At 56.1% G+C, this 27,983-nt stretch overlaps 1 protein-coding gene across 1 annotated transcript; it reads right to left on the bottom strand.

Annotated features, from left to right (window-relative positions):
* On the bottom strand, positions 2–27,983 carry MFSD4A (major facilitator superfamily domain containing 4A). The gene is made up of 10 exons (XM_018060053.1): positions 27,672–27,983; positions 18,385–18,583; positions 17,468–17,728; positions 12,938–13,100; positions 12,409–12,524; positions 11,199–11,372; positions 8,391–8,538; positions 5,047–5,117; positions 3,662–3,782; positions 2–2,541 (listed from the first exon to the last, which is right to left on the bottom strand). The coding sequence occupies exons 1-10, from the start codon at positions 27,899–27,901 to the stop codon at positions 2,486–2,488; spliced, it is 1,539 nt and encodes a 512-aa protein (XP_017915542.1). The 5' UTR covers positions 27,902–27,983; the 3' UTR covers positions 2–2,485.

Raw genomic sequence — 27,983 nt, 5'->3', positions numbered from 1 at the left:
ATTAAATTTAAAATATTTTATTTTAGGAAAGATACTCTTAGATTGGTTTCAATCTTGTTTTTTATATTCACAAATTTAATCATGATCACCTTAGATATAACCATTGATTCTTCTTCTAAATCTGTATGAAAAGGATGTTTTCTTGGAAAAACACAAGGAAAATATAGCTGCTTTCTTCTTCCCCAGGTCAGTCACTCAGTAAGGTTAGATTGCACATACATAAATTTGGCTGTCATAAAATAAGTATTCATGGACATAGTTAAAACTATACCCCTAGGCCACCAGCTTTCAAAAGATTTTGAATCTGTTTGATTTACAGTAAATACATACCAAACATATGAACAGTTTCTAAGCTGCTAATGAGGGGGTTTTCAAAATAAAAATTGCTCACAGTTATTAAGCAAATTTCTATGTCAGGCATATAATAACTGCTTTACACAAATGTACTTCTTTCGGAATTCCTTTGAGGTAGGGCAGTGTTCTTTTAGAAATATCACTTTACAGGTACAGAAAGCAAGGCTGGAAGGGCCTCAGTGATCTGTGCAGGGCCACACGTCCACAGGGTGAGGCCAGGGCTTGAACCAGGATTCTCTCTTTAGCCAGGTTCTCATCACCACGCTGATGGCAGATGGAGCTGGCTTACATGACCATGCCCATGGCTCCAGGATAAACCTTTTAGTGTGGGGCAGGTAAATGCTCCACCTGGACAGGCTGTTGAAGGTCATGACCCACTTATTCTGTATATTTATATGCATACATTTGTATTTACACAGAGGAAGTGCAGGTAAACTAACAGCCCCTGTGGTGGCTGTTCCACTGCTTCCAGAAGTCTGCGCACCCCCAGCTCCTCCAGGTTGCTGTGTCTGCATTCTCTGTCTGTGGCTGCAGGACTTGATATGGACAAGAGCTGGTACTCCTTAACTGAACTGCTTCCACTATACTGCGCAGCTCAAGTTGTTCAGTCATCCAGGTTTTGTTAAAGAAAAGAACTCTGACGTGGTATAAATATTTTTTTCCCCTATGGAAGATGTACAGTTTAAATTAGATATTTTTTGAGAAATTCTTAGTACTGTTGCTATGCCTTTTCTAAGCTATTCAGTGTCAGTAAGAAAAGCAGAATCTCCATCCCATTCTCTCAGACAGCTTCTAGACCAGTTAGCATTGGTGATTAGCAGTGGTATGCTGGTAAATGTTATCAGATGATTCTCCAAGGAGACAATAAAGTCATGATTTTGTAGCTTTTGCCAATTTCTCACCATAAATACTCTCACCATGGCTGATCTCAAGCCACCAACCTGTTATCACTGAAAGTGGAATTGGAAAGATAAACACCGAAGGATACCTTTATATAGTATTTCTGCCCTGCAGGTACAATAACTAAGTCTCAAGAGCATAGGTATAAAAAAATTAGGAAATGATGTCTTTTGAGTGAAAGTGTTGGTCGCTCAGTCATGTCTGACTCTTTGCAACCCCATGGATTGTAGCCCGCCAGGCTCCTCTGTCCATGAGCTGCTCCAGGCAAGAATGCTGGAATGGGTTGCCATTCCACTCTCCAGGGATCCTTCTGACCCAGGGATTGAACTCGAGCCTCTTGCATTGCAGGCAGATCCTGTACCATCCGAGTGCGTGCGTGCAAAGTCACTACAGTTGTGTCCAACTCTGTGCGACCCCGTGGACTGTAGCCTGCCAGGCTCCTCTGTCCATGAGATTCTCCAGGCAAGAATGCTGGAGTGGCTTGCCATTTCCTTCTCCATTACCATCTGAGTAGTTATAAATTACATTAAAAACAAAGGCAATAAATTTATCTAATTTTAAATAATAGCTGTGCTTAACAACTAGCTCTCAAAATGAAAACTTAACAATTGGCTTTTATAAGCTGGTATGAGCTAGGCCAGCATACCGCTGAATTAGTGTCCCAAAGGTAGCAAGATTCAACTTTCCTTTCGATGCTTTTTAGACTATAGATGAACTACTGATAGCAGGGGTTGGAGGGATTTTGGACGATTAATAAGTAAAAGCACAGTCCTTTCAGCATGCCAAGGAATAACCTGGGGTTTGTTTTGATTAACTTAAAATCTGTCTATATATAGCAATGATCATTGCTGTTTATAATTTCAACTTATTTTTTTCAAGCTTCAACCAAGAGTGATCTTCAGACTCAGGGTGTGGTTCATGCAGAAGGTGGCCAATGGCTGAAGCATCTCGGTATCTTGCTTTCCAGCTGGGTATCTTGACTCACTCTCACCAAAAGTCTGAGCCAGGGAAGAGGAGAGCAACTTGAACAGCCAGGTAAACATCTAATGATTTGCCCAGGGAGGTCCAGGTACAGAACCCAATTTAATTTCTTTTACCCCACCCAGTATCAGTGAAGGTGAGAACCAAAGCGTCGAGAGGTGCCTCCGCTGCCGCCCTGGCTTCTTCAGCCCTTTGAGCTGAGCTGCTGCTCAGGAGGCTGGACGTCGCCGCCTGCCGCCGCCTCCTAGCTCTACCTCTGGTAGCTCTCCAGGCTCTCCATTCCAAGTGCCTTGTCTTGAGTAGGACCTACCGGAGAGAAAACAGGTAGCACGTTGCAGCAGCTCTGATTAGCCCTTATTTACTCCAAGACCTCACCCAGGCTTTTTGTTACCCTGCTATTCACTGGCTCACATCAGGGAGCCGAGTGGAAAGTCAGACCTACTAATTCTGGCAAGCTAGTTGGTGGAGGCAGTTTGTTGAGACTAGTGTCTAGGGCTTGGGAAATATATACTTCTTTTTGTCTTTTGTGAACAGGGAACTCATTTAAGTGTTACTCCTTGGATATTCAGCAAAACTTTCTTGAACGGTGGCTTAACTGAAGGCACCGTGCCTAAGGTTGGACTGGACCACACGGGTACCTACCACCTCCGGCTCAAGGCTGGAGTGGGTGCTGACTGGGGGCCCTCACACTGATGTTTAAAGGGAGCTGTGTCCACCTACTGAGGGACAGGGCTGAGGCTGTCTGGCCCTTCAGTCTTTGTGAGGGGTATTTTGCTTTCAATGAGGAGGAGGAAGGTTTGCCCAGGCAAACCTTCTCTTAAGAATTGGCTACGTGCACAGCTGGTTCAGTTGCTGGGATTTTGAGAGCTCTGGGTGGAAAGGCAAGGAAATAGCTTTGGGACTTCCCCTGCCTGGGGGCTCCAGGAGCGAGACTGTTCTTAGGGGGTGCCTCTGTCCTGAACAAGCTTTTCTTTGCCACTTGGCCTGAGGACTTCTTTTTGAGAAAGAGACTTGGACTGGAGTCAAATCCCAAACTGCAAAGAGATGACCAATTAGACTGCTGGGCCAAGTTCCAGCCAAGGAGGCAGGCTCTGCCTCTCAGTGCTCGGCCCAGGCTGGAAAGCGATTCTTGGCCCACGGTCCCCTGGCCTGGTGGGATGCAGGAAGCCAGGTCACAGACCATGGCCCACTCCTGATGGAGAAGCCATGAGTCAGCCTCTCCCGCTCCCTCCAGCCCTGGGAGCCCAGAGCGGACAATCGCAGGGCAAAGCAGGAAGGGGGAAAGGAAGCTGTAGAAAAATAAACATTTCCTTGCATTTTACTTGGAACAGAACATCATTTGTGGCGTGCTAAGATCCACGGCATCTCCCACACACCCCCCTGCTTGCTTTTCCTCCTCTTGTGTAGAAATAGATTCTTTCCTTACCTGATGAGAGTCCAGGGTGCATCCTGTGGAAAAACAGGAGCAAGATATAGAAGGTGAAAGCCAAGCCACCAAAGATCACACCGCAGACCAGGAAACTATAGCTGCCCTGAGCCTGGAATATCTGCCAAAAGGGAAAACACAGAGATACAGGCCGTCAAAACCTCACATGAAGATGTATTGGAGGAAGCGGCCTTCTCCGGCCGTGGCAGGGTTTTCAGTCAAGTTCAGGCCCGCCACACCTATAGACAGAAACACAGGTAGGAGGGACATCTCGGCCTTGTTTCAAGGTTATGTTTCTGGAGGTAGCAGAAATCCTGCTGTGCAGCAGCGGTTGGACCCGCTGACCCCTGCAGTCCCTTTCAGCTCTGTGTCCTGGACCCTTTGAAAATTTCCATCTCTTCCTTAAAACTCCAATCATATTAGGTGTTTCTGTACCCACAGGCCCTGAGCAGAACTCTGCAGAGAAGGTGTGTATATATGTGTATATATATATATATCCTGTTATTATGGAAAATGTAAAACATATGCCAGCGTGTTTTATGGCGTTCCTATGGACCCATCACCAGCTTTAGCAATTAGCATGTTTGCTCTGTACCCTTCATGTATTCCTGCACTAGATTCCACTGTGGTGAACCCCAGGTATCACCTTATTTCAGCGTAGAGGGTGTCATAAGGGGGAGCTCTTCCCCTGGTCCAGCAGGGCGAAAGGAGAGGAGAATCGCGCAGTGGTTAGAGGGATTTCAGAGACTGAAAGGCCTAACTCTGGACATCATCTCTGTTGGTTATTAGAAGTGTGACTGAAGGCAAGTCGCTTAATTTCTGAGTTTCAGTATCCTCTCTGAAAAGAAGCATCACAATGTCTACATTATAGTCTATGCTAAAAAGCAGATGGATTTTTTTTCCCTGCTGAACAAATGAAACGTGGGTATGTTTGAAGGGAACTGGGCGACTTGGCCCTTGATCAGGCAGGAGTCGGGCAGAACGCTGGGCCCTTTGTAGGGTGGCCAGAGGTGAGGAGAGGTGGGGCAGAGAAAGGGGGCTTAGGGGGATGGGAAGGAGCTCCATTCTTGGGCCTGCAGCCCAAGCCTGTCCCAGGCTCTGAGAGCTAAACATTCCCACGGGGCCCCTGGCCCCGCTCCCAGACACGGCTTGTGTTTGCTTTGGACCATGCCTCATGGCCCTTCACATCTCCAGTCCCGCATTTGGAGGCTCAGCTTCCAGGGGTGGCTCAGAAGCGGAAACAGGTGGCACAGACGGAGTGGGCCCTGCTTGCTGTGCAGGAGGCCCGGGGAAGGGTCAGCCGGGTTCAGGAGGGGCTGGCTGCATCTTCCCACTGCCTGGAGGGGCGCGCCCCTCATCCCCCCGCCCTGGGTCTCCCGACGTACCGAACCGACCAGCATCTGGAGGACCATCTCTCCGACGCCCGCCCCCGTCACCAGCACTGTGGTCGCACAGCCTGAACAGGAGAGAAGGACCGGGCTTAGTGACGGCAAGTTACGGAGACACGTCCGCTGGCATAATCCAGGGGGACCCCTGAGGTTTCTCAGATGTGAGCCCTTGACCTTGCTTGGGTCTGTCATTATATTATCCCCCAGTTCTGAAGCCTTCAGTTACTCACGATTATCTTCAGCATTTATTCCAAGTTGCTTAGCCTGGCATTCAGGGCCCTTCCCAGTGTGAACACCAACTACTTTTCCAGGAAGATTCCTGCTCTCCCCTGCCAGGCAGGCCTCACTCCCCTGGCATTGCACTAACCAGCCAGCTTCTGGTCAATCTGGCCACGTGGCACAGGCCTTCAGAGCCCAAGCTTCAGAGTCAGACCCGGGTTCCAAGCCTGCTCCGCCACCTACTAGCTACGGGACCTTAGGCAATTCCTTCCCTGTCTCGGTAAAATGGGCATAGGATCTCCTCGGGGCTGCTGTGTGGATAACCCTGATGCAAACACATGTGAGCCCTCAGCCCAGCGCTGCCCACAGTAAAGCCTCGAAACCAGGCCGGTTCTCTGCTTAAACCCTTCACGCTGCCCTCAGGGTCAGGGCCAGATGCTTTAATGTGGCTTGCATGGGCGCTCTTATCACCTGCCCCACTGCAAGCTCCGACTATCACACTGTCTGCTCACAATCCACCCTCCAGCCAGGAGAGACTCCTGCGTCTGCTGACCTGCACACACGCTCACCGCCAGCTTCTGACACGCGCCTTCACCCCCTCCTGAACCCTCCTCCTCCTCCTCTTGGTCTAGAAAATTCCTTCGTGTTTGGAGATTGCCTTCATTATCATCTTCCCCAGCCCTGAGCCTGCATTAGCTGCTCCTCTGTGCTCCCTCTGTCCCTAGCTCCCCGCTCTCGTGTAGTGCCCCCTCCGCCCGCCCTGTCTGCCAGGCAGCCCACGAGAGAGTCCGCGCTTTGAATTTTAGTTCAGCCTGTCACCAGCACCAACGTTTGCTAGACACTCAGAGATCAGCGTCATCCCCTCCGGCATTCCAGGCCCCCGTTTTTCTCACGTAGGTGTACCCCCATCTCAGCCCTTGCCCTCACAGTGCTCACTGCCCTGCCTCTCCCTTCCCCAGCACGCCCTTCCTCTGTGACTTGACCCACCCTGGGCCAGCTCAGTGCTCCGTCCCCTCCGTGAGCCTGTCTCTAGATGGTCCGTAGCACCCATGTGAGTGTCTACTCTCCTCAGTAGCGTCTATGGGCAGGTACTGTGCTAAACCCTGAGGGCACTCAGGTGACTCACCCGAGTTAACATCTATACTGAGCACCTGTGAGCACCTTACGCTGTTGAGTCAAGAGCTTTGCATGCCCTCCAATGCACAGGACAACCCTAAAAGGAAGGTGTTGGCATTCTGATTTTGCACAGAGAAAAACTGAGGCTCAGAAGCAGGGAGGAAGATGAACTGCGCAAGGTGACAGAGCCGGAAGGCATGGAGGCGAGGCGGACCTTGAGGTCTGCTGCTGACCTCAAAGCCAAGCTCTGGCCTCCGTCCCTCGCTGGTGCACTCAGGGTGCATGTTGAGGAACGGCAGGTAACGTTAGGACAAAGGTGGGACGGACAGGCGGGGCGAGGACAGGGAGGGGGCTCGCCTTCCCAGTGGGGTCAGAGGCTCCCGAGGGTGTGAAAGGGGCAGGGCGCCAGCAGGCAGATGAGAGGGCGTTCCGGGTGAGGGTCCCGCCTGTGCCAAAGGGTGGAGATAGACAGCGGGTTTTGTGCCATCGAGGGGTGGCAGGTGATTGAACTAGGCGGCCTCAGGGGAAGCAGGCAGGTTGGCTGCAGAAAGGGAGAGAGCTCCAGAGGAAGGCATGGGGGCTGTGAGCAGCTCTGCGTTTCCAAGCAGTCCCTCTGCGTCTGCAGAGGGTGGCGGCCCAGGAAGCGGCCCTCACCCTGGCTGCACGGTACCATCACCCGGCAGCTCGAGTACATCAGACTGTGTGGAGATGAAGCCCAGGCTCTGTTACAAGGGCTCCGGGTGATTAGAATGTGGAACCACACTGAGAACCTCTGATGGAGGCAAATTGGAAGGCCAGGAGACAAGCCAAGAGCTGCCATGGCACAGATGGGGGTGATCAGAAATCATGAAAAGGTGGGCTCCATTAACTATTCCAAGCAGGTGAGAGGTTGATAAAGGCCTGAACCAAGGCAGGGATGGTGAGAAAAGAGGAGAGATTGAGTGACTATCTGCAGCAGAACCAACCGACATAACCTTGTTATTATCATTAAACTCTAACATTTGCTGATCCCTTTAACCTCTGTGGGATATACTAGGTGATATGTAATGCCCACATCAGCTCATTCCTCCATTTACTTCTTTGAAGTTTGGGATTTCAAGGATCCTGGTCTCAGGATCAGCTCAGCAGATGGGTGGGCTGTAGCACTAATTGCTCTGATCCCGTCTTGCCCCACACTCCAGCCCCCAGACACCAACTGCCCCCACTCCTGCTCCAAAGAAATCACTCATCTTTAGTGGTGGTTTTCCAACATTCTGGGGAATCTGATTACGTCTGAGGGTAACATTAAATGTTCAAAACATAATAATTTTTAATTAACTTGTTTTTCTGAAAAAGATCTTTGCTATGCACACTCGGGAGGCTACAGAAAGGGAAGCTTAGTTGAGAGAATCAGAGGTTTTCAAAAAGGCCATGTCACAACCGTGAATCAGGTGTGGAGTCATTGTTCCAATCCTCTGTTTCCAACAACATCCACAAGAAAACAAAGCAAGCAGGTACTTTTACTGATAAGTTATAAAACTCTTTCCCTGTGCTATAATTTTTCCCATGCATATTTGCTTTTCCTTGAACTTGGAATTTCCAGCCCATGCCTGTTACCCAAAATGCCAGCTGTGTAACATGCTCAGTTGGTAAAGAATCTGCCTGCAATGCAGGAGACTTGGGTTCAATCCCTGGGTCAGGAAGATCCCCTGGAGAAGGAAATGGCAACCCACTCCAGTATTCTTGCCTGGAAAATCCCATGGACAGAGGAGCCTGGCAGGCTACAGTCCAGGTCACACAGAGTCGGCTGAGCGGCTAAACCACCACCACCACCACCAACCACTATGGGGAAAAAGAAGATGGGAAAGAGGCGCTCACTGCTTGTCTGTGGTCTGAAATCTCCGGATCCAGCATATGTTGAAAGAAGGGGGCCACGCGGGTGGGAACAACACTGTTTGTGAGCCTTTCCCACATTCAGGCTGTGAGGCCCCGGGGAGAGGGTGGGCGCGGAGGAAGGAGGGGCTCACCTCTGTACTGCAGCACGTCCTCGGTGTAAGCCAGCATGCTGGGGAAGGTGCTGCTGAGGGACAGACCCAGGCTGGCCGTCCCCACGAACAGGAAGACCACGTTATGGGAGAAAACAAGAAGCACCAGGAACGTCACCACCACGCCGACCTGTCACAGCAGAGAAGGGGGCGCTGAGGAGCTGGGGAGCAGCTGGGAGGCCGCTGAGAAAGAAAAGCCGGTCCGTCTCCAGACGAAACGCCTCCTGGCCCCGGGCGGGCTGTGTGACTAGGGCACGGCCCTGTGGAGTGCGCGGGAACTGCACCTTCCCCAGCTGCGTCTGCCAAGGAAGGAGACCGCCGAGGACAGGAGAGACCCGGAGAGGAGGGCCAGCAGCCCCCGGCATCGCGCGGACGGCCTGCCGCGCAAGCTTAAGGAGCGGTCACCTCCTGCTCCCCTCCGCTTACACCAGGCCTCCAAGAGTCACCTGAGAATCGCTACACTTGGCACGTTTGAAAAACACCCAACTCAGGGCTTCGCTGGCGGTCCAGCGGTTCAGAACCTGCGCTTCCATTGCCGGGGGGCGTGTGTTTGATCCCCGGACTGGGAACTAAGATCTCACACGTGGCGAGGTGTGGCAAAAACAACAACAAACCGCACCTCTCTCTTACGTTAGCCTGATTGACAGAAGACGCAGGATGCCAGGGCAAGTTAGCAACTCCGCCCCCACTCGGCGTGCCCCGCTCCCCAGCTGCCTACCAGCTCCTCACCCTCGCCTTGCCTTCCAGCCAGGACACAGACTCCCTCTCCCCATCTTCTTCCCTAGCCAACTGGAAGCGCCCTAAAGCCAGAGAGCTCCACTTAGAGAATATGGCAGCCCAGCCGTTCCCTGCAGGGCCCCGCACACAGCGTTGAGATCCAGGAGAACATCAAGAGCAGAATAACCCTTAACCCTTAATTTTAAACGGAGTGGAATCTGAGAAGAAACCGCGGTGAATTTGAGACTTGGCAGCTGCACCCCGTTCAGGGCGGTTCAGTTATGGTCCCAGCAACCTGCCGAAGAAAAGCACTTAAAGAGCTTAAAAACAACTCAGACACCCGGGTTCCACTCCACTCCCCGACTCCCCGGGGCCAGGGCCCAGGAATCTGTATATTCCAAAAGCACATGGGGTTGAGGGGGCTAATGTATTTGGGAATCACTTGCTGTAGGATAGTGTTTTTCCAAACTTCTTGATGACAGGAACACCCCCACCCTCCAACCCCCGCCCTCGGGTGTCTGTTGACGGTATAGATTGCTAGCCCCTACCTCTGGACATTCGGATTCACCAAGTCTGAGTTGGACCCAGAAATCTGATTTTCCTCTTTAAACCCAGCACCCCGGCTGAGTTTATTGCCAGTGTCTGAGTCCCGTGGATGCCTCCGACTTCCTGCTTTCTCCCAAACTCAGAGTCACTCTGTCTTTAAGCAGCTGGCCTCGTGTGCTGGAGAGCTGGGCCACCAGCAGCCTCTGTACCCTCATCTTCTCCCCCAGGGGGACCTGCATCGCGCCACCCCTGTTCCACACGCTGCCCTCCGACCCCTCGCCTCTCCCTGGCCTCCCCATTCACGTCCCCTCTGACCCCGTGTCCTCACAGGCTCCCTCCCTTTCTCCTCTGCCTGCAAATGCACTCACACCACCCAACTCTTGTCAAACAAGCCTGTTCAGCTCCTCACACGTCTACTACCTTCTCTCCCTCTCCCTTCCCTTCCCTGCTCTCAGCCCCCATCAAATCCATGCCCCCTGCAGTAGAAGCAATGAGTCCTCACCACTAACCCACACCACCAGGGAATTCCCAAACTCTTTGAGTTTGGCTTCTACGCCACCCCCACCTCCCAGCTACATTGAACAAAAGTTCTTTCTTTTAAGTCATCAGTCAGCACAAGGCCCAATCCAAGGGCCTTTCTTGGAGCTCATGACCTTTGGCCTCTATGGTGGTGGTGGTGGTAGTCGCTCAGTCGTGTCCGACTCTTGCGACCCCGTGGACTGTAGCCTGCCAGGCTCCTCCGTCCATGGGATTCTCCAGGCAAGAGCCTCTACATTATTTCCCCACCCTCCTCTAGAAACTCAAGAAAGTACATTCTGACAGTGGATTGGACTTCTTGGAGAGGTGGTGAGTTTCCATTCACTAGGGGTGTTTAGACAGATTTTAGACCGCTTGGAAGCAGTATTATAGAGGTGATTTGAGCCCTGGTCAGAAGTTGGGCTAAACAACCTTACAGGAGTCTGTAATCTGGACCTCTTTGTCATAGGTGGTGGCAGGGATACACATCAGGATGGAAAGTCTTAACCACCTCTCAGGCCCAGACCTCCAGAGAGACTAGCTCCTTGAAGGTCATCCTACGTGCTACTCTGGGAGAGCTGCAAGATGCAAATTCCCAGGCGCCATCCCCGAGATGGTGCCTCTGCCGGCCACAGCGCTCTGACCCCCTCCCTGGGCACCAGAGTGAACCAGGAAGGATCAAAGTCAGCCCTGCTTCCCTCCTCGTCCGGCAGGCTGTCAGCGGGGACCTGCTCCCGACACAGCACCAGTCACTTCCCATAGCCCCTTTCTTCAGTGGGTACAAAGTCTGAGCCCCAGAGAGAGGAAAGGGCTTTTCCAAGACCATGCAAGTGGGCCGCACGCCTTGGGTTTCCACCCCAGCATCTCTTTCCCACCCTTGTACGTCGACATTCCACCCCCGCCCCCCCCCACCCGGGGCAGAGTCCAGTCTGAGAAGGTGTCCTGGGGCAGGGCTGTGGCATGGGGTGAACGGTTCTTCTGGGTCTCCAAGCAGTGAAAGGGGCCGCTTACCACATTGATGAAAACCATGGTGGCTGGCTTTACTCTGGAGGAGACAGGAATGGAGATGAGCCGGCCCAGGGTGATGAAGCCCCAGAAGAGGCTGGGGAGGTAACCGGCCACCTTGTGTCCCACGGACAGCGGCTTCTCCACTGCATAGCTGTACACGAAGGCGGAGTATGCGCCCTGTGGGGAGATGGGTCCCGCTGAGCACACCTGCAGTGTTCCCAGCTGGGTAGGCGTGGTCTGGGCCAGTGGGGACCAGCCCTGCTCCAGAGGCCTGGAGCCGAGCCCACCGGCACACATGGGCCTGAGCTGAGGCTGGAACCTGAGCGCCACAGCCCGCAGGCGATGGTGCCCACGGGAAGCCTGCAGATGGCGCCCATGGGAGCCGGGGGCTCAGGAAGGCATGTCTGGGTCCCAGAGGAGCCCCACGGGGTCCAGGCAGGCAGGCAGGCTCTGCCCCCCTCAGCCAGAGCAGAATTTCACTACATGCCCCATTTAGGAGGATTCCACAGAAGGCTTTTTGCTAAAGGAAGGGTGCCGCAGCTAAAACAGGCGTGTACAGGCATCTCATTTTACAGATGAAAGGGCGGAGGGAAGTGACTTGCCCAAGGTCACACTGAGCATTGGAAGTCAACCAGTCCTGTCACGAGTACTTTCTACCAGGTCATCTAGGCCTTCAGGGCCTTTTCTTTGGAGAGTCCCTCATATGGCAACCAGTTAGTCAGTCAGCCACTGCAAACAGTCCTAATCTAATCCTGCAGAGGTTTCTGGAGAGAAGCAGTGAACACAGTGACAGGGGTCACTGGCGGCCGGCTGGGCCCGGATACTGCCCGTAGCTTGTTTACCACGTGGCTTGAGAAGCCGAGGCTTGGAAAGTGTTCCAGGAAGCAGAAAGCCCTAGCGTCTATATGGCATGACCTCTACCTGGGGGAACAGGGCACTGCCCCTTTGAAGAACGTGTGACACACCAGAGTCCCTTATCCACAGGGTTCGTGAAAAGAAAAACGGAACAACACAGAGGACCAAGGTTCCCAGAGGCTGTATTCAGTTCTAGAGAGGCTCTTGCCTGGGACTTATACTGAGTTTAAACACTTGGATCAACTGTACTAGAGGTGCGGTCTCTAGGAAACCTTGATCCACCTCCTTTCTCTCTCCACACCTGGACTTGAGGCTCAGGGGGTGCCCCATGAGGGGCGCCCTCCAAGGGCAGGCTCACCGTCAGCCCGTCGGTCATGAACAGGACCAGGGCAGCTGTGATGTGGATGGCGAAGAAGGAAGAAGGGACCCCTCTGAAGTTCTTCCTCTGGCAGCAGCTGAACAGGTCCTCGTGCCCTGGATGGGACACAGGAATGGGGGACAGGTCTCAGTTCTGGCAGAAAGGAGACCACTTCCTGCCTCCCACCTTCTCCACCTTCCGACGGCTCATGAGGACAGCCCCTGTCCATTTCGCAGGGCGGTTGGAAGCAGGGCTCAGAGAGGCTAGGCAGCGTGCCCGAGGTCACACAGGCAGGGTGCCCGAGGTCACACTGCCAGGGTGAGGCAGGGCGGGGGTGCGAGCTGCTCTCCTCTCCTTCTGTCCCGTTTGCTCCATCTCTTGCCCCTCCCCACACCCCGAGACCAGCAGGGCCAAGGGTTTTTTCCCAGCCATGACCACCTGTGATCCACGTCTGCCCTCTGGGCGGGAGGGCTTAGCAGGGGAGCCTCGGAATGGGGCTTTGAGCCTGAGGGTTCCTTACAGTCCCCACCTGGGTGGAACTGGGGGGACAGCGAGGATGCGTCTTCCTTCTCAGGAGGCTGTGTCTCCAGGGTGAGCTCGTCCGCAGACAGCAGCAGGGGCCTCCTCTGAGGGCAGCAGCCCAGCAGGCGCTCTTTGGACAGCAGATACAGCACGGCCAAGGGCACCGGGAGCTGGGGGCGGGCAGAGGGTCAGAGCCCGCGCCCCGCCAGGCGGCCCGTTTCCCAGCCCGGCCTGCTGCACCCCCTCCGCCCGGCTGTGCGGCCGAGGCCTGCACGGTCCTGGGAGACGACGGCTCCTTCCACAGGGTGCCCCCTGAGAGCCAGCCCCAGCTAACTCTACCAGGTGCCTTGACCCCTGCAGGCTTGCTGTAATTGCTGCCAGACTTCAACTGCAGTCATTTCCCTGAACAGACAGGTGCTTCTCACACGCAAAGCTTGGACTCGCATGGGGCCTCTGCTGGCACCGGACGTGCAAGAGATAAACTCCTTTCCAACATCCTTGTCCTGAGCAGGGCTGGAAATGGCCCCTCACACTCATTCACGCTGGCAGAGTATGTGATGCTTTAGAAAGGAGTTTGGCTTTTGTTCATCACAGTTCTTTAAAATGTGCTGGGGGAAATCATTAAACCTACTTTCCAGGTGGGGCAACTGAGGCTCGGAGTTATCACTTAGTCTAAACCTGCTGCAGTGGGAAGGTCTGAGAGCATTAGTGTGGGCCACATAGCTGACTTGAGGCAGGATTAGACTGGCGCCCAGGCATCCTGATTCTAACCAGTGCTGTCTCCATGTCAGGGGCTGTTCTGGGTGATATACCTCACAAAAGCACAGGGGCTGCCCTCAAGGTAAACAGAGGCAGGGCCTCCTTTAGATTGAGAAATGCATGCTACGAACAACACGCACGCAGAGCCCAGAGTCAGGTTGACTGACACTTGCGTTAAGTCACTTAGGTTTTATGAACCCCCCAGAGCAATGAGAACTGTCTCCTCTCCTGGAGTTGCCTCCACCGCCTCCCTCAGGTGCCTTGCCTGTGTCTGACCACCCTTGCTGCCAGGAAGTCCTTTGTCGAGTCTAACCTCTGCCCTTCCTGCTGTAACTGCACCCTGGCTCCTTTTGCTTTAGAAGAAGAAGCCCAGGGAGCTATGGAAGTGTCCCAGGGGCCAATGGGCTCCTCGGGGCTCACAGGCAAAGCTGGCACAGACATCAGCTAGCTGCCAGCCTCTGCCTGGCACTGCCCTGGGCAAGCCTCTACCTCGCCTGGAGACAGGCTGGCTCACACAGGCATTTCCCCAAGTCAGCTAAACACCACCCCTGTGCTGGCACCTCCTTGGGGGCACTTTGGGAGCCTCCTTCCCCTTATTAATGTCAGTCAGGCAGACCCCAGCAGCATTAGAGCCATAAACCGGGCCTGAATGGAGGAGACGGCCCTTGCCTCCGGAGTCCTGGGTCTGATGCGGGAGGTGAAGCCCTCTCTCCAATCTGATGGGGGAAACAGGAAACCCACATGCAGAGGCCTCTGGCAGCAGAACGCCTGGGTGAAGGCCAAGGGGAAACAGCTGTGAAAGAGGTGTGCTCACTCAGGTTGGGCTTTCCAGAGAGGTGGGTGGTGGGAAGGACTTCACCGGGGTTGGCTGATGTTGCCAGCAGGAACACACTGGATCTTTATTAAGAGCCCATTCAGGAAAGAGAGGCTCCACCTTAAAAGCCAGAGGATGCCAGGTGGGCTGGCCTGTGTGCTTGCATTTGCCCACAGGCATGCTTAGCCCATTCTCTTCTGGGGTGGACTGTTTATCTCCAGACACAAACCAATGGAAAAAGTCCGGAAACCCTGCAGCAGACAAAGTGCCTCCAGTCTGCGCCTCGTGGAGCAAGAGAAAACAGACCTCGGGCTTAAGCTGGCTGGACGTTCCGGCTTCCCGGTCCAGAGTCTCAGCCTTGACATTGTACTGACAGGGCCCTTTGCCTTCCTAGGTCCCCCTTGGAGGACAAGGCCCAAAGCTGCATTGTTCCCCGAACAATGATGGCCACGGGAAGGAAAGGGAAGGAGCAGAGGGAGAGGGGTGCGCTTTTGAGGCCCTCCCGTGAGCACTCTGGTGCAGGGAAAGTTGCAAAAGAGAAAGGAAGTGAGCAGTCGATTACAGGGCAGCTGGGAGGGCTTCGTGCCGGAGGCCAGGGTTCCAGCCTGGTCAAGTCTCTGACTGGCCCCTTTACAGGCCCTGGAGCCAGTGACGGTCTGGCTGTTTAGCGGGGCTGCTGCTGCTGCTAAGTCGCATCAGTCGTGTCCGACTCTGTGCGACCCCAGAGACGGCAGCCCACCAGGCTCCTCCATCCCTGGGATTCTCCAGGCAAGAACACTGGAGTGGGTTGCCATTTCCTGCCTTCTCAGTTAGTGGGACTGGGTATCCTCAAAGGCCTTTTTCAATACTACCTGTATGGCGCCACTCTGAGGCCTAGCCTGCCTGCCTCGGCACGGGTGACAAGACAGACTCCAAGTCAGAGTGACAAACGATGAGGCACCTGCACCCCACAGCCAGGCAGACCCCCCCCAACCCCAGCGCCTGCTCCACCTCCACCCCCACCCCAGCGCCTGCTCCACCTGCACCCCCCACCCCAGCGCCTGCTCCACCTGCACCCCACAGCCAGGCAGACCCCCCCCACCCCAGCGCCTGCTCCACCTCCACCCCCCACCCCAGCGCCTGCTCCACCTGCACCCCACGATCGGGCGGACCACCCCACCCCAGCGCCTGCTCCACCTGCACCCCACAGCCAGGCAGACCACCCCCACCCCAGCGCCTGCTCCACCTCCACCCCCCACCCCAGCGCCTGCTCCACCTGCACCCCACGATCGGGCGGACCACCCCACCCCAGCGCCTGCTCCACCTGCACCCCACAGCCAGGCAGACCACCCCCACCCCAGCGCCTGCTCCACCTGCACCCCACGGCCGGGCAGACCACCCCCACCCCAGCGCCTGCTCCACCTCCACCCCCCACCCCAGCGCCTGCTCCACCTGCACCCCACAGCTAGGCAGACCCCCCCCCAACCCCAGCGCCTGCTCCACCTCCACCCCCCACCCCAGCGCCTGCTCCACCTGCACCCACAGCCAGGCAGACCCCCCCCAACCCCAGCGCCTGCTCCACCTCCACCCCCACCCCAGCGCCTGCTCCACCTGCACCCCACAGCCAGGCAGACCCCCCCAACCCCAGCGCCTGCTCCACCTCCACCCCCCACCCCAGCGCCTGCTCCACCTGCACCCCACAGCCAGGCAGACCCCCTCAACCCCAGCGCCTGCTCCACCTCCACCCCCCACCCCAGCGCCGCCCACCCCCCCCACCCCACCCCCCACCCCAGCGCCTGCCTCCACCTGCACCCCACGGCCGGGCAGACCACCCCCACCCCAGCGCCTGCTCCACCTGCACCCCATGGCCGGGCGGACCACCCCCACCCCAGCGCCTGCTCCACCTGCACCCCACGGCCGGGCAGACCACCCCCACCCCAGCGCCTGCTCCACCTGCACCCCACGGCCGGGCAGACCACCCCCACCCCAGCGCCTGCTCCACCTGCACCCCACGCCGGCAGACCACCCCCACCCCAGCGCCTGCCCCCCCCCCCCCCCCCCCCACCCCAGCGCCTGCTCCACCTGCACCCCACGATCGGGCGGACCACCCCCACCCCAGCGCCTGCTCCACCTGCACCCCCCACCCCAGCGCCTGCTCCACCTGCACCCCACAGCCAGGCAGACCCCCCCCCACCCCAGCGCCTGCTCCACCTCCACCCCCCACCCCACAGCCGGGCAGACCACCCCCACCCCAGCGCCTGCCCCTGCTGCTCCCAGCCATCAGCCCTAAGCTGGCCAGGAGCTGGCGGGGGTTCCCCATCCTCTCGCTCTGGCCCCAGCCTGGGCTAACCTAGGCTGCAGGGCCCCAGGGGGCTTCCAGCCAGGTGCGAGTCAGCCCTGACTTGGCAGAGGAGCATGCGAGCTGGGGTGCAGAGGGCCCCGAGACCTGCCCTGGCCACCGTGTGGTGGTCTCCCCGTTCTGTCCCCACCAGGGCAGCCACCTCATGCAGGGCCCCTTGGAGGTCATCTTGTCCATCCTCCAGCCTCCATGGGGGCCCACCTCACAGCAGGAACAGGAGAAGCCCACTAGTGACTGAGGACCCCAGAGGGGAGCCTGGTGTGTCCTGCAGGGCTCTGTCCCGAGGTCCACTTCACCTGCCCTTGGAGAAGAAGAGCTGGTTGCCTTAGGGGAGCTCCGAGGACTTGGAAGTCAGCCCTGATGTCATGGCGCTAAACCTGCTCACTGTTTTACCTCCTTGGAGAATCTCAGTCCCAGGGTGTCACAACTGAAGGGCCTTAGAGGTGACCTCCTGCGACTCCCTGTGGTCAGGATCCATCTCTGGGGGTCAGCTTTCCCCTCTGCCTGAAGGCACATCTCAGCCCCAGTCCATTTCTCAGAAACGGAAGAATCTGTACTGGGAGCTCGTATGGCCTGGTAGGGGACTGTCCACTAGCCCTCACCCAGCCCTGCCCAGGGGCACTCACGTTGATCAGAGCCATAATCCAGAAGGCATAGGACACACGGGTCCCTGCCCCATCCTGCGAGGGCAGCCCAGGCAGCGTCCGGTTGGACCAAGGCTGGGCCTCAGGGTGCTGGCGGCCCAGGACCCTGGAGGCATGGAACAGATGGCTGCCGGAGGTGGCATTGGCTGTGCTGTTGGCAGGCAAGCAGTTGGCCTCAGACAGGAAAGGGTCAGCGATGAGAGGGCTCAGCAGTGCACCAAAGCCCACAAAGAAATGGAGAACCTGGGGGGGAAGAGAATTGGGGGTGGTGAAGGCATGGCTCAGGTTTTGCATGACCCCACCATGTGCCCCATCTGGGGAGCCCCTGCCTGGATGCAGCAGAGGGTGGGAGGCAGAAGGGGTGAGGAGTGAAGCTCCTGTCCCCACCTTCCTGCCTGAGATAACTTGGGGACAGTGGCCAACGCCTCCCTCACTCCCTTCTTTCCCAAAGCTTAACCCTCAGCTGGGACTATCCCCATGCTAGAATCCACCAGGTAACACCCCAAAGGGAAGAAGGGTTGATAAAGCGAAGGGCTGGACTAGAGTCTCGGGCAAGAGGGGGGAGAAGGATGGAAGAAGAAACACAGGAGACGAGAGAACAGCAAGTCCTTCCATCACGCCCCTTCCCAATTTACAAAGAGCCTTTTCTCATTAGCACTTAGATTCCTGTGACTCTCTGCACACACTGGTCATCACCCTGTTTTAGAGATGAAGACACCCAAGTCCAGAGATAACAGCCAGTATGGCCCAGCTGGAAGTGGTCACTCTGAACCTGACCCTGCTGCTCTTTCCAGGTCACTGTCCTGGCCGTGAGGAAGGGACACCCGGCCCGGGCAGGGGGCTGAGGAAGCTCCTTTGAGCCCTGCCCCGCCCCAGCCCCAGGCCCGCCGGGGGCTCACCTGGAGGAAGACGGCCGAGTCCTTCTGGTAGATCCTCACCAGCTGCATGTTGGCCACGGTGTCGATGCAGCCCATGGCCAGGCCGGCCAGCGCCATGACGGAGGCCAGCACCTCCACGTCCCGGCAGAAGGGGATGGTGGCGAACACCAGGGAGATGGCCAGGGAGGAGGTGAAGAGGGCCCACAGCGACTGGGCCAGGCTGCAGGGTGGGGGGCGAGGTCAGTGGACGGGGCTGCAGCCCTTCGCGTGAGGACCCGCTCAGCCCCATCTACTCATCTACTCGCTGGGTAGGCCCCCAGGGAAGCCGAGACATTCCTCTCATCCTCTGGTCCGAGGGTGAAGGGAGCTGTGGCGCTCTGTCGCTTAATAGCTATAGGTTGTGGGCAAGATGTCTGAGTCTCCTCCAGTGACAGTCCCTGCCGCACAGGGTGGTCGTGAGAACTATGTAAGGGATGTTTCACAAGGCATAACTGCTATTATTGGACTTATAAAAGTGATCTTGTATCATTTGCTTTAAACTGTTTGCTGATAAACAATTATGATGTGAAGATACCTCCATCCCTCCCAGGGAAGGTGTGGGGTGAACCGGTTCTGAGCGTCTCCGGGGAGCTGTGCCACATATGTGAGGCTGGAGGTGGGCCTGGGAGGGTGGCCAGGCGTATTTACACGTCAAGACTAGCATTTCCAGCTCACTGACGACAGTGAGAGGCCCCAAGAGACACCTCAGACTGTCTTTTCCTAGGAGTTCTTGCCTCTGACCCTTTTGGCGCTCAGCTTTTCATCTCGTTCCATCTTTGATTAAATCCGTTATCAGAAGGGCTCTGCTGATAGTAGCGGATCGTTATTTCCTTGTTTTCTTGTTTGCAGGCTGGTCTACCCATCGTGACCACTGCCAACTCCCAGCTCAGAGCTGTGTGTGAGAAGGCAGGGGAGCCTCAGCTGCCAGAAGCGGAGTAAGAGGGGGTCGTGCTGCGGGGAGGCCTACTCGGGCCCCCACCCCAGCCCCCGTCCTGCTCCGCCCGCACCCCTGGCCTCCGGCACAGACAGCCGGCCTGCTCCCCGAGCTTCACGCGTTTCTGCTTCCTGCTCCCCGGTGGGTCGTCTCCAGGTACTGGCACCGAGAAGACGGCCACACCTCGCAGGCCGACAGGCCTCTCAGACGGCTCTCTCCCCTTCCTTTCCCTGCACGAGATTGACTGGGCAGCCTCCGGGGTGGCCTGACTTCCGGGGTAGCAGAGGGTCCCCATCTCCTCCTCGAGGTCTCCCCTCTGAGCTACTCCATGGCCTGGCATTGCGACTTCCTCACTCACCACTTTCTGGTAAAGCACAGATGCTCCGAGTACAAAAAGGTGGAGTAGGACCCTAAAGGATTACTCCTAAAGCTCTCCGGAAAAACACTATCATTCCTGTCCTGAAAAACCTGGATGAGAGTGGTTAAGTAGCCAGTAGTACCGTCCTGGGGGCACCTGACGTGGGGGCGGTGAGCTGAGAGGGGCGGGAGCGTGGGAAAGTGTGGGGAGAGAAGGGAGAACTGACGTTAGGTGGGCATGGGAACAAGGACACTTCTTCCCAGCGTCCACGACGCTTGGTGCACACGACAAAGCTGTGAGCTAGGCCCTGCAACTGGGCCTCGTGTGACTCACAGGAAACGGAGGTCAGAGAGGGATCAGAGACGGCCAGGAGAAGGGCTAAGAGAGCAGTGGACAGATCCCAGACCGCCCCCCAGGGCTGCTGACTTGTTCTCTACGCCATGCTGCTTTCCCATGGAGGCGTGTGCACACACACGTGTGTGCGTAAAAAGGCAGGTGCTGGGCCACAGACCCCGCCAGGCTGAGAGGAGAGCGTGAGGCCAGGTTCTGCAGAGCCTTGGACTTAGGAGGCGCAGCAAACGGCCGAAGTCGCTAGAAACGAGTGGACTCTCTGCTTGTGTTCCGGGAGCTCCAACTGCTTCCCAATAACGCTGGCTCCATCGCAAGCTTCCTAAGGACACTGCTGCCTTCTGCTCTTTGCGGGACCCACTGCTGGACTGTGCCTGGACCCCATCCCTGAGGCGTTTGATCTGGGGTTGCTAAATATTGCCAGTGAGATGGGAATGCTTGAGGAAGGCCTGTCTTATCACCCCACGCAGCACGGCCTGGACAAAGGGATCAGAGACGGTGAGCAGGCTGATGGTATGGTGACACAGAGAAGGACACAGAGGTAAACAGTCTAGTGGGCCAGGTGGCCCGAAGGTGCGGAGTGAAACAGCAAGCGGCTCGGGAGACAGGGTTGGGGCTCAGAAGGGCTGGGGGCCAGTGGGCAGCCCTGCCAGGCCTCTCCTCTCCCCAGCGGGCACCCTCTCGATTTGCTGTTCTAGAGAGGGCCACTCAGTTTCCAGAGGGGGGCCTTTTGTTCCCAGGCCCAGGGACAGACAGGAGAAAGGGATGGAAAGAGAACTCGAGGAAAGGAAAGGCTGGAGGTAGACTGGCCTGGGAAGTCCCTTCTGCTAACCCCGGGCCAAGCCTGGCCAGCTCCTGCCAACCTCAGGCCATGGTTTGGGCTTGCAGCCTGCCAGCTGGGTTCCTGGGGTACCCTGGGGTGGGGTGGGGGCAGCCAGGGGTGAAGACCAGTTCCCAGGAAATGGGGACAGCTGCAACTCAACGAACATTGGGTTTGCATCCCAGGCTGCTTACCCTCCCCAGCTGTTTTGGTGGGGCTGTGCCCAGTCATTTTTAAAAATCACCCTGAACTAATTTCTTTAGGATGGTAATGTTGTTATCAAGAAAAAAGGAGTCCTAGAGACATCCTAGAGCCAGACTGAGATACACTAATTGGCCTGGTCACAATGATTTGGTCAAGGGTCCCTTCCAAGAATGTGGGTAGTTGAAAATCACAGAATAGCAATGTCATTCCCTGGTGGCTCAGACAGTAAAGAATCTGCCTGCAATGCATGACACCTGCGTTTGATCCCTCAAGAAGGGAGTGGCAACCCACTCCAGGATTCTTGCCTGAAGAATTCCATGGATAGCGGAGCCTGGCGGGCTACAGTCCATGGGGTTGCAAAGAGTAAGACATGACTGAGCGACTAACACTTTGCACTTTTCTTCAAGGTCACTGCCACTTTGGCAGCACGGATGTGTTTGTAATCAGAAGACTGGTCCTAGACCCACCTTTGCTAGTTCCCAGGGAGTGGCTCGGGACAAGGCATTTACACTTAGCCCTTCTGAGCCTCAGTTTCTCTGCTGTACATCGAGGATGGTGAGCACTGCCTTGCAAGGCTCCTGTGCGGAGGGAGTGAGATGTCCGCTTGTCCCCCTCTGCTTAGCTGTCCACCTCCCTCGCTCCGCCATCTGCAGCTCACCTGCAGGGCCCAGGCTGCTCCAGGGGGACACACTGGCCCGCTCAGCATTCAGGGTCAGAGGCCTGGAGCCAGCTCTTGCCTGACCCCTGGCCCCGCACCTGGTTCTCGCTGCCAAGCCCTCTGGGGCGATCCTGTGAGGCTGGCCGGGAAACTACCAGAGTGGCACCAAGGACCGAAGAGCCCTACCCTCATTTTACACATCGGGAGGCGGGCCCAGACGAGAGACAGGTGTGAGACAGGCCCCGCGGGGACCCAGCTTCTGACCGCAACCTGGGAGAAGGCCAGTGTGGTATCACTGCCTGTCCCTCCCTCGTTGGGGTTCTGAAGCCAGTGTAGGCTGGTGGAAAGAAGGGCCCTGGTCCCCCAAGACAGTCTGGGGAGCCCTTCATCAGGAAGCCGGGGAAATGTCCAAGTTACTTATTAACGGCCCCACACAGGAGGTGCAGACAGGGGCAGGAGCAGAGCCAGGCCCTCTCCGCGGGCAGTGCTGAGCTGCCACCCACCTTGGCCACGTGACCTTGAGCACGGCTGACTGCTCAGCCCGGGGCTCGGCCTTGCCCAGAGGGCACCTGTGACCCCCACACGCCCGCGCTGGCTTTTCTGGTTCTGTGATAAGAGGTGGGGCTGCCTGGCTCCGAAACAGGGGAAGGGCTTGAACAGGCAGATGTCAGCCAGGGTCCCACCCAAGACTGCCAGGGTGTGGGGAAGAATGCGGCCTCATTCCCCTCACAGTTCTACCGCAAGGGAGTCCCTCTGTCCACCTTGGACAAGCTCCTCCCTGAAGGGCAAGGGGCAGAAGGCAGACCCAGGAGGCGTCAGAGGCATCCAGACCTTCTCCACCCCACAGGGGCAAGGGTGGGCTGCAGACTCTGGTCCAGCCCAGGAGAAAAGGGAGGGCTGACACCCAGTAGGAGTAGCAAGGGAAAGCCCTCCAGCGGGGTCGCCCCCACACTCACACCCCAGCCTGTTTGATACCGTCTGCTGAGGGGACCCTGAAGGAAGAACAAGGGAGCCTGACTTGGGAGGGATCTCAGCCAAAGGCGGCTGCCCTATTAGACCCAGATCATGGCAGCAGCCTCGCATGACGACGTCCCCTGGCCCGGCAGGTGCTGGGCCCACACAGAGTGCCCCCTGCACACCAGTTAAACTTGTAGCCCTGTCTGCCTGAAACGCCTCTCCCCACACCCTTTGCTTGCACGGCTCTCTCCTGCAGTCAAGTGTCAGCACGGAGAGGTCTTCCCCACAGAGCTAAAGTAACCCCAACTCTGTAACTCCACATCCTTACCTTGCTTTATTTCCTTCATCTCACTAAAATCGTCCTCCAGAATATAAGCACCTTAGGAGCAGAGACCTGTGTCATATTCACCCTGAAAACAGGGTCTGGCTCAAGAGATATTTGTTAAATTACTGAATTAAAGGGTAGGATGGGTTTTGAGATTTTTTTAATTAAAAAAAATTGAGATATAATTTACATGCCATAAACTATCTATTCAAAGCACACAATTACATGTTTTTTCAAAAATTTATTCAGAGTTATGAACTCATCACCATGATCTATGAGCATTTATATCACCCCCAAAAGAAACCCTTCACCCATTAGCAGTCACTCCCCGTTCCTCTCTGCACGAACCCTTAGCCCTAAGAAACTACTCATTTACTTTCTGTCTCTAGAGATTTTCCCAACTCTGGACTTTCATGAAAATGGCACCATAAGAGTGCGTGGTCTCCTGTGACCGGCCTCTTTCACTTAGCATAACGTTGTCAAAGATCACCCATTTATAGGAAGAGTCAGGACTTCGTGCCTTTTTATGACTGAATCATATTCCGTTGTGTGGACAGACCACATTTTGTTTGCCCATCCATCTGCGGATAAACATTTGGCTGTTATGAACAGCTGCTATGATGCTATATAATGCTGCTATGAACACTCATGTACCAGTTTTCGTGTGGACATGTTTTCAGTTCTTTGAAGAAAATACCTAGGAGTGAAACTGTTGGGCCAGACGCTATCTCCCGTGGAGACAGATTTTTAAAGCCCAGGTCTGCTGCACGCTGGAAGGTGGACAAGCTGCTGGCGGGAGAGGAGGAGGCTTTCTAGATGGGAGACCAACCCGGGTCTGGCTCATAGAAGGGAACTGGCTTTCGCACTGTGTTCCCAAGACCACCTCTGAGCCACCAGGGAAGCCCAGATCCCCTGGAGAAGGAAATGGTAACCCACTCCAGTATTCTTGCCTGGAGAATCCCATGGACGGAGAAGCTTGGTAGGCTACAGTCCATGGGGGCGCAAAGAGTCAGACACGACTGAGCGACTTCACTTTCACTTTCCCTTTCCCAAGACCACGGGGAGCCAGCATCCTGGGGAAGTAGGTCAGAGAGTGGCCTGGGGAAATGTCCACGGACAGCGGGTTCCATGCAGTGGGCAGGGGAGAGTCAGAGGTGGGTCTTGGGAAGGTGGGACTTGTAAGAAATTGAGGGAAAAAAAGAAAGGTAGAGAAAAAGATAGTTAATAGAGCAAAGAGAAGATGGGCTCAAGCCTTTAATTAAGAGCACACACACAGAGGAAACACCCAGGCAAGGCTGGGGAAAGGTTGGGGAGGCTCTGAAAGTCATTTATCTGCCCTGATATCTTTGAGATCAAGGGGTCTCCCAAACTGCCCAGAGTTGTAAGACAGGTCCCCGTGAAACCAGGAACAAAACCCCAACCTTTTGTCTAAATACCCACCCCTTCTTCCAGTCTGACAAAGCACATATCTACACACCCTGCCAGCTAGGTGGCTTTGGGCTTTTTTCTGAAAAGTTTCCTGCTCTTGATAACATTTTTCTAAGGAAGGTCGTGTCCAGCTTCTTCTAGCCCTAAACATACCCTTCTCCCCTCTCGGCCTACATGTAGTGCCTCCTTTGAGCTCTCCGACGGTGTCAGAAGAGAGGGAGAGCTGGTCCCCTGCCTCCCCCAGAAGAGGGCTCCTGCCCTCCTCTGCGCCCAGGCTGATGTTGAGGCTCTCCACACCCAGTCCCTCCAGAGCACGTCCCCGTGGAGGCAACCAGAAAGCCGATTCAGCCCTGCTCCTCGGTGCAGGCCAAGGACTGGGCAGGACCGGAGCAGGAGCCCTGAGAACGGGCGCTGCTCTGACTGTCCCCTCCCTGGCGTGTGCCATCCCACACTCTCCCCGCTCCCTCGCAACAGCTGGCCCTCCCGTCCCAGTTTGTCACGCCAACCCCCCACTGCAGAACTCGAAGCACACTTGCAGTAATCACTTAAGCTGAAAAGCACCAGCAGCGGTGGTATTAGCATTTTAGCTCGCGGTGAGGCCCGAGCTCAGGAGTCGAGGCTGAGAGGCCGATTTCAGGCTGGCAGAGGTTCTGTTTGCTTTGAGGATGGAGGACTGTGGTGAGCTGTCCAGCTCTAGGTAGGTGATGACTCCTGTCTGTGCACAAGCCACTCCTGTGACCTCCCTCTACTTCCACTGACGTCTACTTTGCTCTTAACCAAGGGATAGGATTAGGACATGTCGTCTTGTCATAGGAGGACTGAGGTTCACAATTTTAACCTGAATCACAGGTGGGACACATTCCCCGTGCCCTACCCGACCCCCACCCCTCACGTCCCAGCAGGAGGCCCCAGAAGCCCACAGTGTCCTCCCCGGGAGTGTCCGCTTAAAAATCCTCAGCCCATGAGCATGGACCGTATGCCTCTGCCTGGAGAGTATACGGTATAACTTGTACCCTGCAGAGCTGAAGCTGACTACTATGAGTCAGCTTGCTTTTTTATGAAAAAGCAAGAGGCATTTCCAAACTATCTGGTTCTAGATACAAATGTGTGGGTTCATATCCTGGCCAGCTTAATAGCTCTGTGAACTGGGGCAAATTTCTTAAGCTCGTTGTGATTTGGCCTCCTTCTGCACAAAATGGAGATAATAGACCTTATCTACCGATTGTCATGAAGGTTAAAGTTGATACAAGAACGTTACTAAGAAAGAAGTATAGGCTTGTGTGCTCAGCCATGTCTGACTCTTTGAGACCCTGTCAGGCTCCTCTGTCCAAGGAAAATTCCTGGCAAAATACTGGACCGGATTGCCATTTCCTTCTCCAGGGGATCTTCCCCACCCAGGTACCGAAACTGTGTCTCCCGCATGCCATCACTGGCAGGTGGATTCTTTGCCACTGCGCCACCTCAGAAGCCCAAGTAAGAACAGTGTGTGGCATGGCCTAAATGCTCAAAAAAGCAAGCTATTATTGTTACCATGATCATTCTCCTTTTCCCTGAGCCAGTTTCCTGTGCCAAGACCCTTCCCACTGCCTGTTTAGAGCCCCTCATTGAGTAAGGAGCCCTGAGGGAGGTCCTGAGTAGGTAAGGAAGAGCTGGCCCAGTTGGGTGTGTATCTTTGCTGTTCTCACAAATCCTGGCATGCCAACCTGCCGTTTAGAATGATCCTCATTCCCTTTCCTGTTCTTTGCCCTACACAGGTTTCTAAAAAGTTCCAGGTAAGGGAGCTTTGGTAAGTCAAAATACTTAAAAACAAAAACAGAAAAATACCCTGAATGATTTCTAAAGAAACCCGTAGGCAGAACCAGAAAGAATCTTAAGCTTTTTCTCAAGATTTTCTGAGTTCTCCACGCATCCACTCTTGTACAAAACCCACAGAAACACTAGTGTCCATAAGGATACTTGCTTCTTAAGAGGAGACTTCTTTGGTTTACAGGAGGATTTTGGCCGTGGGGATAATCACTCGTGAATCAATCATGCTTGGTCAGCTGGGCGGCATAAAGTGAGGTCTCCCACTTTATGGACACTGTACTCCTCTCCATCAGCTCTAGGGGACCCGCCTCACAGACACTTCTAGCAGTGAGCGGAAGGGCAGAGCTTCTGCCCAGAATCCCACCCCCACATGCCCCCAGAGGCTTCCACTGTGGCTTGGTTCCCAGGCTTCTGCTTGTCTCAGGCCATGCAGTCCAGGAAACCACCCAGCCAGAAGCCAGGACTAGGGACGCCTCCAGCAGCCTCTGGCTCGCAAGTCATCCAGCCCCTGCTTTGAGTCTCCTCTCCCCCGTGCCCCAGGAGAGTGGATCCTGCCGCCTTTCCAAAGGGCTGCATGGAGGTGGCCCTGTCAAATTCAAGCCTGGAGAACGAGGCTCTGCAATGGTAGGCAAAGGGGAGCCTCTGGGGGCCATGCCAGACAGAGCCCAGAGCCCTGCCCTGGGGCAGACACTGGGCAGGAATAACATGGGGTGGGAGAAGCAGAGGGAGACCCCAGGCCAGAGGTGGAGGGTCACCTCACTAAGCTATGGGTGGGTCACCGTGCACCTCCCCCTTCGGTGAACACAGCGCTAAGGTCCTGCTTGTCTCAGAGGCGGAAGGGTGCTGCCTGCAGGGGCCAACGCAGGAACCCTGGCGCCCCCAGGAGCAGGACCACACAGGACCCACCAGCCCTGTGGTCACCAGGGAAGGGACACCCTTTGTTGGCTGCTCTGGAGCTGAGGATCTGAGTGGAGCTGCCCCAGGGCACTCTGTCCGGCTGCAGCCAGCCCTGGCATCGAGCACAGCCCCTGAGGTCCACTCCGTCTCCTGCCACCTCACTTCCAATTCCGCCCCCAGCGGCAGGGGCTACGGACAGACCTCAAACGGGTTGTGCCAGAGGCGACCCCGCAGCCTCTGGGAGCTCGCTGCCACTCTCCCTAGGGGGTTGGGGTGGGATAAGCAGCATGAGGGCTGGGTCTATGAGTAAGGGCAAATAAATAATCCAGAAGTCACCTTCAGTCTCCGGAGAGAGTTTTGGGGAGAGAGCTGGGGAGGGGGTGGGTCGGGAGGCAGCCCTCCGGCTAAGGCAGGGCACGGCTGGCAGGGCGGGGAGGGGTGATCGCGGCCTTCCGGAGGCAGGGGCGACCCCCGGCGCGAGCCCCGCGGGGGGCAGAACGAGGGCGACAGGAAGGGCCGGGGGCTGGCACTCACGTCCGCTTGAAGACGCCCCCGAGGGCGCTGCCCAGCAGGAGGCAGAGCTGCTGCGAGAAGAGGACCCAGGAGATCTCGGGCAGCGAGCTGCGCGTCTGGCAGCGCAGGTCCAGCAGCGTCGGCCCCAGGAAGGCGATGCACAGGCCGAAGCTGAAGAAGACGCTCCAGTAGGTGAGCGTGGGCTGCAGGTTGCGGCGGAGCAGCCCCGACACCCGGACGTCGCAGCCCATGGCCCCGGCCGGCGGGCTCGCGGCTACTGGTGCGGGCGCGCGCGGTGCCCGAGTGCCGCTTCGCCCGCCCGCCCGCCGGCGG

This window comes from Capra hircus, chromosome 16 (assembly GCF_001704415.2).
Source record: "Capra hircus breed San Clemente chromosome 16, ASM170441v1, whole genome shotgun sequence".
Lineage (NCBI taxonomy): Eukaryota > Metazoa > Chordata > Mammalia > Artiodactyla > Bovidae > Capra > Capra hircus.
The sequence above is the reverse complement of the archived record's forward strand: the minus strand, read 5'-3'. Positions and strand labels throughout refer to the sequence as shown.